The sequence below is a fragment of the Rhinoderma darwinii genome, chromosome 2 (genome assembly GCF_050947455.1).
Source record: "Rhinoderma darwinii isolate aRhiDar2 chromosome 2, aRhiDar2.hap1, whole genome shotgun sequence".
Lineage (NCBI taxonomy): Eukaryota > Metazoa > Chordata > Amphibia > Anura > Rhinodermatidae > Rhinoderma > Rhinoderma darwinii.
Window position 1 is genome coordinate 340,795,181 of NC_134688.1, and position 12,995 is coordinate 340,808,175.

The 12,995-nt window shown below is 42.1% G+C and overlaps 1 protein-coding gene across 3 annotated transcripts in view; it reads right to left on the minus strand.

Annotated features, from left to right (window-relative positions):
* Positions 1-1,457: 1,457 nt before the first annotated feature.
* The window catches only part of DYRK3 (dual specificity tyrosine phosphorylation regulated kinase 3), a 40,756-nt gene continuing 29,218 nt past the window's right edge, over positions 1,458-12,995 (minus strand). For all 3 annotated transcript variants that reach the window (XM_075853704.1, XM_075853705.1, XM_075853706.1), the window contains one exon: positions 1,458-10,322. In XM_075853704.1, the coding sequence (XP_075709819.1) occupies positions 8,775-10,322 (1,548 nt within the window). In that variant the 3' untranslated portion in view covers positions 1,458-8,774. The remainder of the gene's footprint in view (positions 10,323-12,995) is intronic.

Consider the following 12,995-nt stretch of genomic DNA (forward strand, 5'->3'; position numbering starts at 1 on the left):
CCACGGCATGAGGGGGCCCGTGATGCCCGGTGGCACCACTAGCAGCCGTTATTGCTATGGGCTGTGTGGCACTATATACAAGAGGGGGCTGTATGGCACTATAGTGGGGGGCTGGATGTGGCGCTACATACAAGGGGGCTGCGTGTGGCGCTACCAACAGGGGAGGAGGGCTGCGTGTGGCACTACCTACAGGGGAGGAGGGCTGTGTGGGGCGCTACCTACAAGGGAGGAGGGCTGTGTGGGGCGCTACCTACAAGGGAGGGCTGTGGCACTATATACAAGGGGGGCTGTGTGTGGCACTAGCTACAGGGGGCTATGTGTAGCGCTATCTACAGGGGGCTGTCTCTGGCGCGATCTACAAGGGAGGAGGGCTGTGTGGCACTATATACAAGAGGGGGCTGTGTGGCACTATATACAAGGGGGCTGTGTGGCACTATATACAAGGGGGCTGCGTGGCACTATATACAAGGGGGGCTGCGTGGCACTATATACAAGGGGGGCTGCGTGGCACTATATACAAGGGGGGCTGCGTGGCACTATATACAAGGGGGGCTGCGTGGCACTATATACAAGGGGGGCTGTGTGGCACTATATACAAGGGGGGCTGTGTGGCACTATATACAAGGGGGGCTGTGTGGCACAATCTACAGGGGGCTGCGTGGAACTATCTACTAAGGGGGGCTGTGTGGCACTATATACAAGGGAGGAGGCTGTGTGGCATTATATACAGGGGGGGCTGTATGCCACTACCTAAAAAGGGGAGGTGGGGGGCCACTATCTACAAGTGGGGTGTGACACTGTCTACAGGGGGCTGTATGGTACATTCTACAGGGGGCACTAACTACAAGGGGGGCCCAGTCTTTCCTAGATACATCCCTGCACTGAGGATTTCTCATTGGTTTGTAATAAAATTATGCATTTCACGGTTTAAAAAACAAAAAAAACAAAAAAAAACGCCAGTACTGCGCATGATCCGATGACGTCAGACTACACCCACAAGTGACGGCCCTCAGCATTGAAGAGCAGAAGAGGGTGTAGTGCGACATCAGTGGCGCATATTGAAGCAGAGGCGCGCGTTCAGAAGACTACAGGTTCAGGCGTAGCTCTGCTTTTACACTGCCTGGCCAGTCAATGAAAGGGAGGGAAGGATGGACTGGGGAAAGAAGATAGAGCATTTTGGCGCAACGGTGATGCCCTAATTTGCATATATTGAATAAAGTGATTCTCTGCAAAGCAGACACCCATGTGAAAAAGGAAAATAAAAGTTATTCATGTGAGCCTACACTATATGACTGTTGCTAGTTTGAAATTCCTGGTGACACTTTATGTTGAGGTTATCTGCTCATGGCAAATCAAGGAATCATCCTAAAATTGATTTATCGTATACATAATCGACAGATTAAGGTGGAGGTGACAGTAATCACAAGAACAAATACAACTTGCAAAAAAATGTCTCTTTATTTCAGTATGGACAGGTAATACAATTGGACCCTACTTTACAAATGTTGTAACAAATATTTGCATATTTCATTTTACACTTTTTGGTAGAAATATGATGCTGGATCCAAAGGATTGCATATCCCACACGTCACATTTAAAAAAGAAAAACAAAAAAAACATTCAATGTCTACAAACCACACATATTTTAAAAGTGCCACATAGATACAAAACATCTCACAGTAGGTACAAGAAATTAAAATATATCAATGGAAAAATGAACAAGCACATGGCCAGAGCAGAATGTATGACGCGATTGCTCCTTTGAGACGTAAACATTTTGCATTTGTGGAGTCTGTAAAGTCTTTGACGTAAGAAGCGGCTATCAAATGGGGTTAAAGTGAAAAGTTACAGCAAAGGAGCAGACTGCAAAACATTACTGAATGTTAATAAACCTTAAAAAAAAATTAGGAGACGGAGTACATAAAAAATATGTATTCCTAAATATTTTTTTTTTCAAATATTAGCTTATTGTAGTAGCAGAAAAAAAATTGCATAGGATTTATTTGCTTTTCCCAGATAACTGAAATGCAAGGCTTACCCGCACAAAACCAAAATATAGAAGAATAGTCCTACATGTTGAAATTGTCTTCATAAACAACCATGAGGAGTGAAAATGATGGGCCTCAAGTACACCGGTGTAAAGGCGGAGGTGTTGCCCATCGCAACCAGATGGAATTCATCCATTGTTACAGCTGCATCTTCATTGGTTGCAATATCTTCATTTTTGGCAGCACTAGCTCGCTCATATGTTGGGCTCCCAAATCATATCCATAAAATCACCTAAAACCATTTCGGTTTTACATAGAATGTATTTAGGGCATGAAACAGGACTACCACCCCTAAAGTTGGTACTAGCAATAAAATACAGCATGGGTACGAATGTTTTACATAAACATTTCCCAGCCAAAATATATGTGGCGTTATAAAAGAGGTTAAAAGAAAGTACTTTTTAAAATATATAGCTGTAGGATTCAAAGGATAACAAATGAGTGATGAAAATGTACTTAAGTCCTTTTTAAATGAACTTCAAACATTGCAGTTCTTATCAGAAAATATCTAATAAAAAATCATCAATTATAAATAGGTTAATATTCAAAAGGTGCTTCTTAGAAGCTCATCTATCAGTTTGGGGTACTTACACCTCTGCCCCATTTAAAGAGGATCTGACACCTCTCCTGAACAGGCCAGTTTTAGCAAATACTTGTATTCCCCTTGGAAGAAAAAAATTCTGGGGGAACTTGTCTTAGTACTGTACGTTGTGACATTCCTCTGTTATTCCTCCTAGAATTATATGAATAAATTGATAACTGGGTGTTACTAGTTGGAGGTTGTCCCTACACAGACAGACCATGTCCAATCAGTGCTGACAGAGTGAGACTCACAATATTGACAAAAGGAATGATAAAACAAAGTTGTAAATCTATTCATACATTTCTAGGAGGAATAACAGAGGAATGGCAATGCAAAGTTATAAAAAAATGTTTATCCAGGACAGTCATTCCATGGTGAATACAAATAATTACTAAAATAGACATGTCAGGAGAGGTGACAGGTACTCTTTAAACACCACTTCAAGAATAAAATAGGGTATTATTATTTTGTGTGTGTGGAGTAGCCGTTCAACGACAGCTCCAGCAAACACTTATTCACAAAGACTACCATATCAATAAAAGCTTAATAAATAACAGTTTTAGCTTTTCATCTCTAAAATTACAGACAATCTTAAAAGTTTTCTGGTCGCATCAAACATAATACTCCATGCAAATACAAGGTTCAGCTTTCCTCCAGGATCTTGTAGCACCCAAGCTGCAGAAATCCTGATGGAATTTCTCAACTGAGGGTGGCACCACCTTTGTGAGAAATTTAACATTGAAGGTTGTGCCCCTCTGCCACAAACTGATTGGGGGTTTATTCCCACATGGGCAATGTACTATAATGGACATTTACGCCTTAGGTGCTATACTTCGTAGAGATTATTTAGAACATCATGGGTTTTGAAACACAAAGTTGAGGAAGGAGGGCTGGGACGATAAAAAAACGCATGTATTTCAATGGGGCCGTTCACATGACCGTTGTTTCAATGGAGCGTGTGAAGGGTCTGTAAAAAATAAAAAAATAGGACTGGTCCTGTTTTTTGCCGCTTCACACATCCCACCTTAGACTAATCTATGGGGGGGGGGGCGATGCGTGATAACGCGTCCTGCACGTGTGCACCTCGGACGTGAAAACCTGCAGTTTTTCACGTCCAAGGTTGACCACGTTCGTGTGAATATACCCTAGCTCTTTAAAAAAGGGTTCTTGACATACCACCAGCCACACTGCTGATACCAAACTGCCTGGGTCTTCCTAGGATGTATCCTATACGTGTATAGGGGAATATGAAGCACGATAGAAGAACCTCATAATCCTACACACCGGTAGTGATTTACATATATAGGATGTATACTAGAATGGTTTACCTTCAGCTATGTGGTCAGAAATGGCTGACTGAAGAACGCCTCTAAAAACAAAGGGAACTTCACAATACTGATAAGGAGGACCCAGAAGTGCATTATAGTTTTGCTTCAAACAGACCTTCTTTGTTATTCGGAAACCCATGATTTTTACTTGTGGACGTGACAGCATGTGTCACTTAAGAAGCTAACCAAAGTGGTATGACTGCATGCAGGATTTCCTGTACGACTTCTATTTACAGGAAATCAGCGCGGATGTATGTAGCGTATAGCAGAAAAACATCCCGTCTGATACAAAGCAATGAAGTTCAGGCCTCTTTATAGGGAATTACATGTGTTTTCCTCTCGGGATTAAAAGGGCTCAGAGTCTTTCAGCTAGAGGGACACAGGGAGGTTACTGTGCTTAGTCTAGCTCCACGCTATTGTTGAGATTTTCAGTCACATTTTGCATTATGTTTTTTTTTTCCCCCTTTTATAAAAACACAAACCCTCCAAAAAAAAGCCTCCTTATCTGTTCAGAAGATGAGGGAAGCATAGTCAGGGTGTGCCCCATCTTTTATTATTTATCCTGAGCTTTGTCATTGCTACCTCTGATCTACTGTGTCATCCGCCCTCATTATTCGTGTGATCTTTATTCTATTGTCCCTAGAGGCACCGGTGATGTGCACACGTGATCGTCTCATCTTGCACTTTCATGGACATGAAAAACCCACCACAAAGGAGAAAACCAGGTGTCAGATCCAGTCATAAATGCACACATATTAACCCTCTTATGTCAGATTTCCTACAGTGAAATTCGAAAACACATCCACCAACACAGAAGACTCAATATATAAACCTTACATTACATTCCAATCACTTTCTTTGAAGCCTTTAACCACACAATGCTTTACCATCTTCCAAACCACTTTTTAATATTATCCATAAACTCTACAGAACATCAGAGGATGTTGGAGGTACAAAGTAAGGGATTGAAGGGGCCTTTTCCCATATCTCTTATTCATTTCAATGCAGAGCTACACTGTGCCATCTCTCTGCCAAGAACAGGGTACCACTACCCCTTCTCAGGATCAGTGGGGGTCCCAGAGGTTACAACCACACTGAACACTCAATGGTATGTGTACTTGACACGTTAATAGTGGAAAACCCCTTGAAATATATTTCGACCTTCAAATTACATTAATATATTGGCCCTTATATTAATCCACATCTGTGGTACTAGACCTATACAATCAAATCCAATGCCCAAAAAGATGGCAAAGAATCGGTCAGCGTATAGGAAATTACCTAGTACTTCCATTGATAAATTCAAGGAGATTTTCCTTGTAAAGTTTGGCCCCTGCTGCACATGGGTCCTAAGCATTGAGAGAAGACTCAATGTCACATCTGTCCCCGTATAGCCACCTGTTAAACTGGATTGTCCAAGTACAACAGTTATGACGTCGGAGAACTTAAAAAACAATTGTATTTCTGTGCGTAGGCAGAATGAATAATAAAAACATTTACAATTTTTCCCTGCTTAAAATTCAATTAAATCATTCCACATGGATACCTTAAAAACTGAAGCCGAAGCAGAGTAGAGTAGAGTATTTTAGACAAATAATGTAATATATTCTGATACTAACTGCAATGTTTTTCATCATCCAAATATTTTCAAACTCTAAACAAAAATTTCACATCCAAGCATGCCATTAAAAAAAGTATAAAACAGCGTCTAGGGCAGACATCTTCTCCCATATACAAACGCACAGCAAATTCATCGGAGGTGGAACCATAAAATGTAACATACATCGAAATCAAATTATTCTGCCCATATAAGAGCCACTAATCAACAGGAATGACGATATACATTTAAGTTTTTTTTAACAGTAAAAAGAAAAAAAAATTCTATATATCCTAGTTCTTCAGGCGATGCATTTATATCATTTTATTTCATTCAAGTGTTTCTCAAACGTGACAATGATCAGAACACGCTGTAGGAACATATCCCATAGCTCATTTGATCTACAAATGGAGCACTGCCCCTCAATGACCATTCAAATCTTCACAGAGGACCGAGTAAAACTAATCTAAAAGACTTAAGGATTGCCATAAGCATTGTTTGCTCCTCAGTAATGGGACACGTTGAAGCTGGAATGGACATCGCTACCTGCAGGTCACTTTTTAACATCTGCATCAAATGGGGACGTCACTCAGGCTGGATTCACACATGCAGTTTTGCAGTGTTTAGAATAAAATAAAAAAACTGCACGTGTGAATTTAGCCTAAGGCCGGTTTTAACCCACTAAGGCCCACAGTTATCAAAAGTGGCATAATTTTAGTCAATGTTAAAGCTAGACTACTCTTATGACATACGCGGTGACACACTTCACCTTCTTTGATTGATCTGTCACAACATACATCCCCGCCATTCACTTTGACCAAGCCTAAATTGCCGGCACTTTTGTACGTCATGGTCTGCGTGGAGTCAAGATGCTACTTTTTTCCAATTTGCACCCTTTTGAGGCTTTTCAATAAAGTTGCATGTCATAAATGCGTCTAAATCCTGGCCGACTTTTCACTCTACTTTTACAAACTAGCTCAAAATTCTGGCGTAAATGGTTAATAAATATGTCACAGCAAATTTGACACTATTTTGTAATAAAATGCCCCCCCCCCCCCCAAAAGAAACCAAAACGCAGATACATTGAGGACTATGGGCCACAGTGTTTTGCAGCGGTTTCAGATGCAGTGTTTTCTTTTTACTAAAATGCTAGTGAAATAGGAAAAAGTCTACAAACACAGCGCTTTAGTTTAATTTTTCTAGCGCTTTTGGGATCAATGGCGTTTTGTATCAAAACGCAGCATGCTCCAGTTATGGCATTTTTCTCTACAGGCTTCTCAATAGAACTTAAAAAATACCCAGAAAAATGGCTGCACTAAATGACACGAAATAAAAGATGCCACCGAAAAGGTAGTTCTAAAACACTGCGTGATGGAGGCCTTAGGGTAGGTTCATAAGCAAAATGAAAAACGGCTGTAAAATACAGAGCTGGTTTCAAGGGAAAATTTTATGATTTTCAGCCATTTTTAATGCATTCAACGTTTTTGATGCGTTTTTTGCGGCCATTTTTGGAGCTGTTTTTCCATTGACAATGAAAAACGGCTCCAAAAACTGCTCAAAAAAGTGACATGCACTTCTTTTTGCGGGGTGCTTTTTCAAATGCCTGAGTAAATAAACGCCCCGTCGAAATGAAACGCCGTTTTTCCCACTGAAACCAATGGGCAGATGTTTGGAGGCATTCAGTTTCCGTTTTTTTCAGCTGTTTTTCAGGGGGGTTACAACCTGAAAAATGGCTGAAAATAAGCCGTGTGAACATACCCTTAGGCTGGGTTCACACGACCATGTTACGTCCGTAATGGACGGAATGTATTTCGGCTGCAAGTCCCGGCCGCTAGTACTATGCTAGGAGTCCCTGCCTCTCCGTGGAAATACTGTCCCGTACTGAAAACATGATTACCGTACGGGACAGTTGTCCTGCAGCGAGGCAGGGACTCCTAGCATCGTACATAACTATGATGCTAGGAGCTCGGCTCCCTGCACTGTGTTCGGTCCGGGACTTGCGGCCGAAATACGTTCCGTCCATTACGGACGTAACTTGGTCGTGTAAACCCAGCCTTATACTCCTGACCTTCAAAAAATAAAAAAATGGAGAGCTAGTGGCACTGGATCTAAAGTGAAGTTTGAGATGGTACACAGCTTAAAAGATAAACAATGTCTTGGCTATGAGGGAACAGAGAAAAGCTAGCTGCACATTATAGCCTTAGCTGTGGGCTACGGGCATCGAGCAGTGCTTTGGTATACAGACAAGATGGGGACATGAAGAAAGAACTATGGATGAAAACGTTGCCACTGTCCATAACAAACAGCCATTTTATGAGTCGCTCCTACAATATAAACCTTAGAATCGGATTGTTTGCCATGGGGAGACAGATTCCAAATACACCGAGAATGTAAAAATATAAAAGACATCATACTGAAGACATACGGGTTATATTACAGAAAGGAAAATGACAAAGTTCATCCTCTTAACCTTGTTTGGATCAACAGTCAACAGTAATGATCTCATTTGTACATGAGATATTTATAGTATTATCTTATCACCTCTCAGATACCTTTCCATACCTCCCATTAACTAAAGAAAAAAAAGAACGGGACTCTGGTTATTACGCAATTGTCAACGTCTGCATTATTTAATGTGCTCCACGATGGAATTGGTGTTATCAGAGTAAATCTATACACATTAAAATACATGGAGGGGAGAGGAGTTCAAGTGGCTTTAACCAGTCATTGATAAATAATAGTGGCACACCGAACAGCGCTTAACTACTCTAGCTCATGGCCAAAAGTCCTTTATCCCTGTGTTTGTAATTTTTGGCAAATCGCACAGTTAGCCAAGCTGAAGCTGGCAAACGTGGGCAAAGCAGGAATTATTGGTACCTCCTATTGTGTAATGGCTGCAGTGACAGCTTGACAAGTAAACAGAAATAGTCTACGTCTATACCTTCATTCTTCTATTATTGCTTTACTTGTTCATAAGAAGAACATACTGAACTATAAGAAAAAGAATCAAGTTTGTACCAGATGGTGATTGAAATGCTTAGCCCTTTAAACAGAATTAATGAATAAATCCTGATTTTACAAAGCCAAATATTTTCACAATTCATTCTTGTTTTGTCTTCTTTTAAAAAAAACAATTAAAACGCTAAAACCCTTCAGTTACGGTGGTGAAGTTATTGGTATCAAAACGTCCGGATTGCTGTGCTTCGTATTGGTGAGGATTAGCTAACCAATTTGGGTAAAACAGTTCGAAGTGGTATGCTCCCATTAGAGTCGTTCATTAAATTAGCTCGTAATTTGTTGGCCACACCCACTACAGGGGGTAATTTGGAGCTAATCCCTGGGAAAGAGCTGGTATGGCTGGTAATCCTTTTTCCTGAGGACTTGTCCATTACTGGGGGTTTAGGCATCCTCTTGCAGATCCATTGGTGTCGTAGTGCCTGACTCGGGGTCATTCGTGCTGTTGGATCCCAATTCAAACAACCTTTTAAGAAGTCGATAAAAAGAGCATCTTCACAACCCTTTAATGCTGCCACCCAGTCTTTACTTCCAGGAGCACCACGCATCTTGCCCCTACGTGACCTGCTTCCATTTAAGACTACAGATCCGGTAGGAAGCGTGGTTACCGTGCAGTAACGAGGATAGCCCTTTGAGTTGACAAAATTCTTTGCTCTCTTGGCTTGTTCTAAAAGCTTTGGAGGTGGTGCCCCAAGGAGCTCCATCATACATGCCAACTGATCTCCTTCATCTTCCCCTGGAAACAATGGGTAGCCAGTCAAAAGCTCCACTAAAATGCACCCAAAGCTCCACATATCAATGGGCATGCCATAGCGACTTCCCAGTATGACCTCAGGAGCCCGATAAAACCTAGACTGTATATAAGTGTACACTCTCTGATGCTCAAAGCAACTGGAACCAAAGTCAATTACTTTGATTCCACTGCGCCCTTGTTGTTTAAGCAAAATGTTTTCTGGTTTAAGGTCACAGTGGATTATTTTGTTCCTGTGCAGAGCCTCTAGGCATTGTAGGATTGAATGAGCAAACTTACGAACTAACTGTAGACTGAAACCTTGGAATTTGTTCCTCTTAATCAATTCATACAAGTTCATGCTCAGCAACTCAAAAGTCATGCAAATGTGACTGCGATAGGTAAAACTTTCCAACATGTGTATTACATTCATACTCCCGGTTTTATCTTGTTTCTTTAGATGTTCCAGGATACGGATCTCTTCTGCTGCCTGTCGATGGAATCTCTTTTCATTGCGGACAATCTTAAGGGCCAAATGCTGGTGGAGCTTGTGGTCATAAACTTTAGCCACCTGCCCAAAGCTGCCTTTTCCAATAATCTTCAATACCTCATAGCGATAAGCTATTTGGTCATGCGGCACCAATGTATACCCTCCTTGGTCATCATCGTACCCTCCATTATTGGGACCTCCTACAACACCTTGTTTCTTCTTTGCATTTGGACCTATAAAAAATATTTCAGGGAAGTTGCTGATTTCCTGTAGTTCAAAAGTAGTTAGTTGATGCTTGTATTGCTTGAGTGCTTGTTCCGGACTCAAATATGTTGCTTTGGAGGACTTGGTGGAGCTATCACTGGATTTTGAGGTGCCAGAGCTGTCAGAACTTTTATCTTTAGTCAGCACTGGCAAAGCGCTTTCCGTCCCTGGAAGTCCAGCACTGACCCTGCGGTTGCCGGAGTCCTCAAATAATTGCTGAACCTTGACTTGCTGATGATCCTTCATGGCTAACTTATTACTGCTTATCTACGGAAAAAAAGAAAATGAAGGAAAATTAATAAAAAAGAGTGTAAACATAATTTGTTATAAAAACAAACAAAACAAAACCACTTAAAAAAATAAAATGTATGCAACTTAAAGGGGTATTCTCACCGTAGACATTTATGGAATATCCACAGCATATGCCATAATGGTCTGATAAATGTAAGGTTCCATCTCTGGGTCCTGCATTCATCTCCAGAGAGGGGCTCACGCAACCCCCATTCTGTCTGGTGAGGCGGCCGCCGCATCCAGACTGAGAATCAATGGGGAGGTGGCTTGGCATTACGGAACTCCCATAGGATCGGAGAACATAGCGAACACGGATGTTTCCATAATTCCCCAACACCTCCTTATTGATTCTCCATCTGGATACGGAGGCGGGGTAGGCGGACCCCTGTTCTGGACATAGGTAAAGGTGCTAGAGGTGGGACCTGCAACTATCAGACATTTATGGCATATTCTGTGGAATAACCCTTTAAAGTTTGGTTCTTAAAAGAAAGACAGCGTACATGTTTCAATTCTAAAACTTGCATATATGTGTTTAACACGGCCTATGTATTAATCAGCTAGTCAAGGTAAACCACATTTTTTGTGCATGTGAACAACTGTACAACGTTAGCTATAAAATAACTTTTGCTTTTTTATATAGTGTATACCATCATTTATAAAACCTTCGGTGATCACATTACATGGTGGAAAAGGAGTACGAGTGATACCCTAATGCAACAATTTTAGCACAATAGGGATGAGATTCACATGAATAGCCCGACTCCAAGCAAACTGTACTTTATCCTATCCTTCAGAAGGCTTAAGCTGATTTTTCGTGAATACTGACTGTACTTGTCTGGATGAGGTGAATTGAGACGGATCATAAAACGTTTCTATTTATACCTGCAAGACGAAGTCTGCACGTTTTAAGCTCGAGAGACTATTCTTTGAAGCGAGAATCCCTTCAGTCAAATGTTGGATGTAAACACTTGTTAGATGGTCACTGAGACTCCTCAAGCAATGACATCTGCTTCCCATTATAGTCACTGGTGGCACTCGGAGAAATGCTGACTATGTAAGAAGTATCAACAGGAACTAGAAATAGAAGCGAGCTAGAGGAGCCAAATTATAAATAAACCCGTCTTGGGCGGAACATGGCAGGACACTGATCATTTATATTGCTTTCCTGCCGGGATACAGTTCTCTGCCGTGCAGAAGGCGTATGATTCATGAATGGATGCTCTTGCCAGATTTTGCTTTGCGTAAGCTAGCTGCATCATCCCTTTTAAGTCCATGTGAGACTTATATCAGCAATCATCTTGAACGCAAGATATGTATGTCAAGCCACGTGCCCAACTTAAGCTGCCTGAAGTATATTTTTAAACATATTATTGTATTATGACGGAGCAACAGGTAGGTGCGTACATAGAAAGATAGATAAAATGTTATGAAAAACCGTGAAAGAATAAAAAAAAGAAGGTACTGTGGTAAAGTGATCCAGCCAGGCTGAACAACTGAATACGAATTATAGAGAAAAATGTGGGGGAGAGATCCTCCAGCTCACCTGACACATAGCATGTGTGTCGTAGACATCGCACGGAATCTCGTGTCGGCACACGTGTTTAACAGCCATGATTAAGGACGTCTAACACGTCTGAAACGCGTAGGCTTTACGGCTGGACCGACATACACTCCTTCCTGCACACTAGGACTCCATGCCTATGGACCTTTTAATTTGAATTAGTAAACTTGGAACAGGATTCCGTTTTACCTCTCTACATCGCTGGACTCAACCCTCTGCCTTTGTCTGAATACGAATTCGTTTTTCATAAATCTGCAACGGTAATTGTAGTAAATCTTCCCTCGCCCTACATGTATTGCGCTCATAGATGTATCGCGCTCAGGGAAGGCTGCGACAACACAATACAAACAAAAATCGCAGAGCAAACTTTTAAAGCCACTTTGGGCCCAATCCTCTGTGCTTCGCTCAGGGCCCTGTTCCTCTCTCAACTATGTCAACAAGAAAAAATTGCAGTGTAGAGTCCATGGCCACGGGCCGTTGGGTTTACTCACCGCCCGACGCCATGAATCCGTGAGCGATGGTGCTAGGAGATGCAAGCGCTCACTTCCGCTCCGGTCTGCTGTGTCCTGTAGGGTGCTCGTGCCCTGCCTTAAAGGGCCAGCGCGCGCATAGAGGAAATTGTCGTCATCATCAACTGCCCTGATTTCCTGGTCTATAAGGTGGCCCCAGGCCTTCTGATCCTTGCCTGAGCGTTGTTCGTTTTAACAGTCTGTCTTGCAAATGGTCCCTTAGTGTTTCCCGTTCCAGTTGTTACCCTTGCCCTGTTAGCTGTTCCTGTATCCCGTGCTGTTCTTGTCCCTGCACCTATTAGTATCGGAGTCGTGTCACGTACTGTGTCATCTGCCTGGTCCTGAGGAATTCGCCATGCTGGACCAACCTGCGGCACCTGTGACATCCGCCACGTTTGGCGATACCTGCTGCACCCATCTCCATCAGTGCCAGAGCTGCGGCCACTGTCTGGACTATCCATGTACCCTTGTGCGGGACTTTGTATTCTGGGGTTCCCGTTTGGCCAGCTGCCTCCCTGCTATGGCGGTGCGGCCTAGTTGGTCCACTAACCCGCTACATGACATGCAGCATAGGGAAAC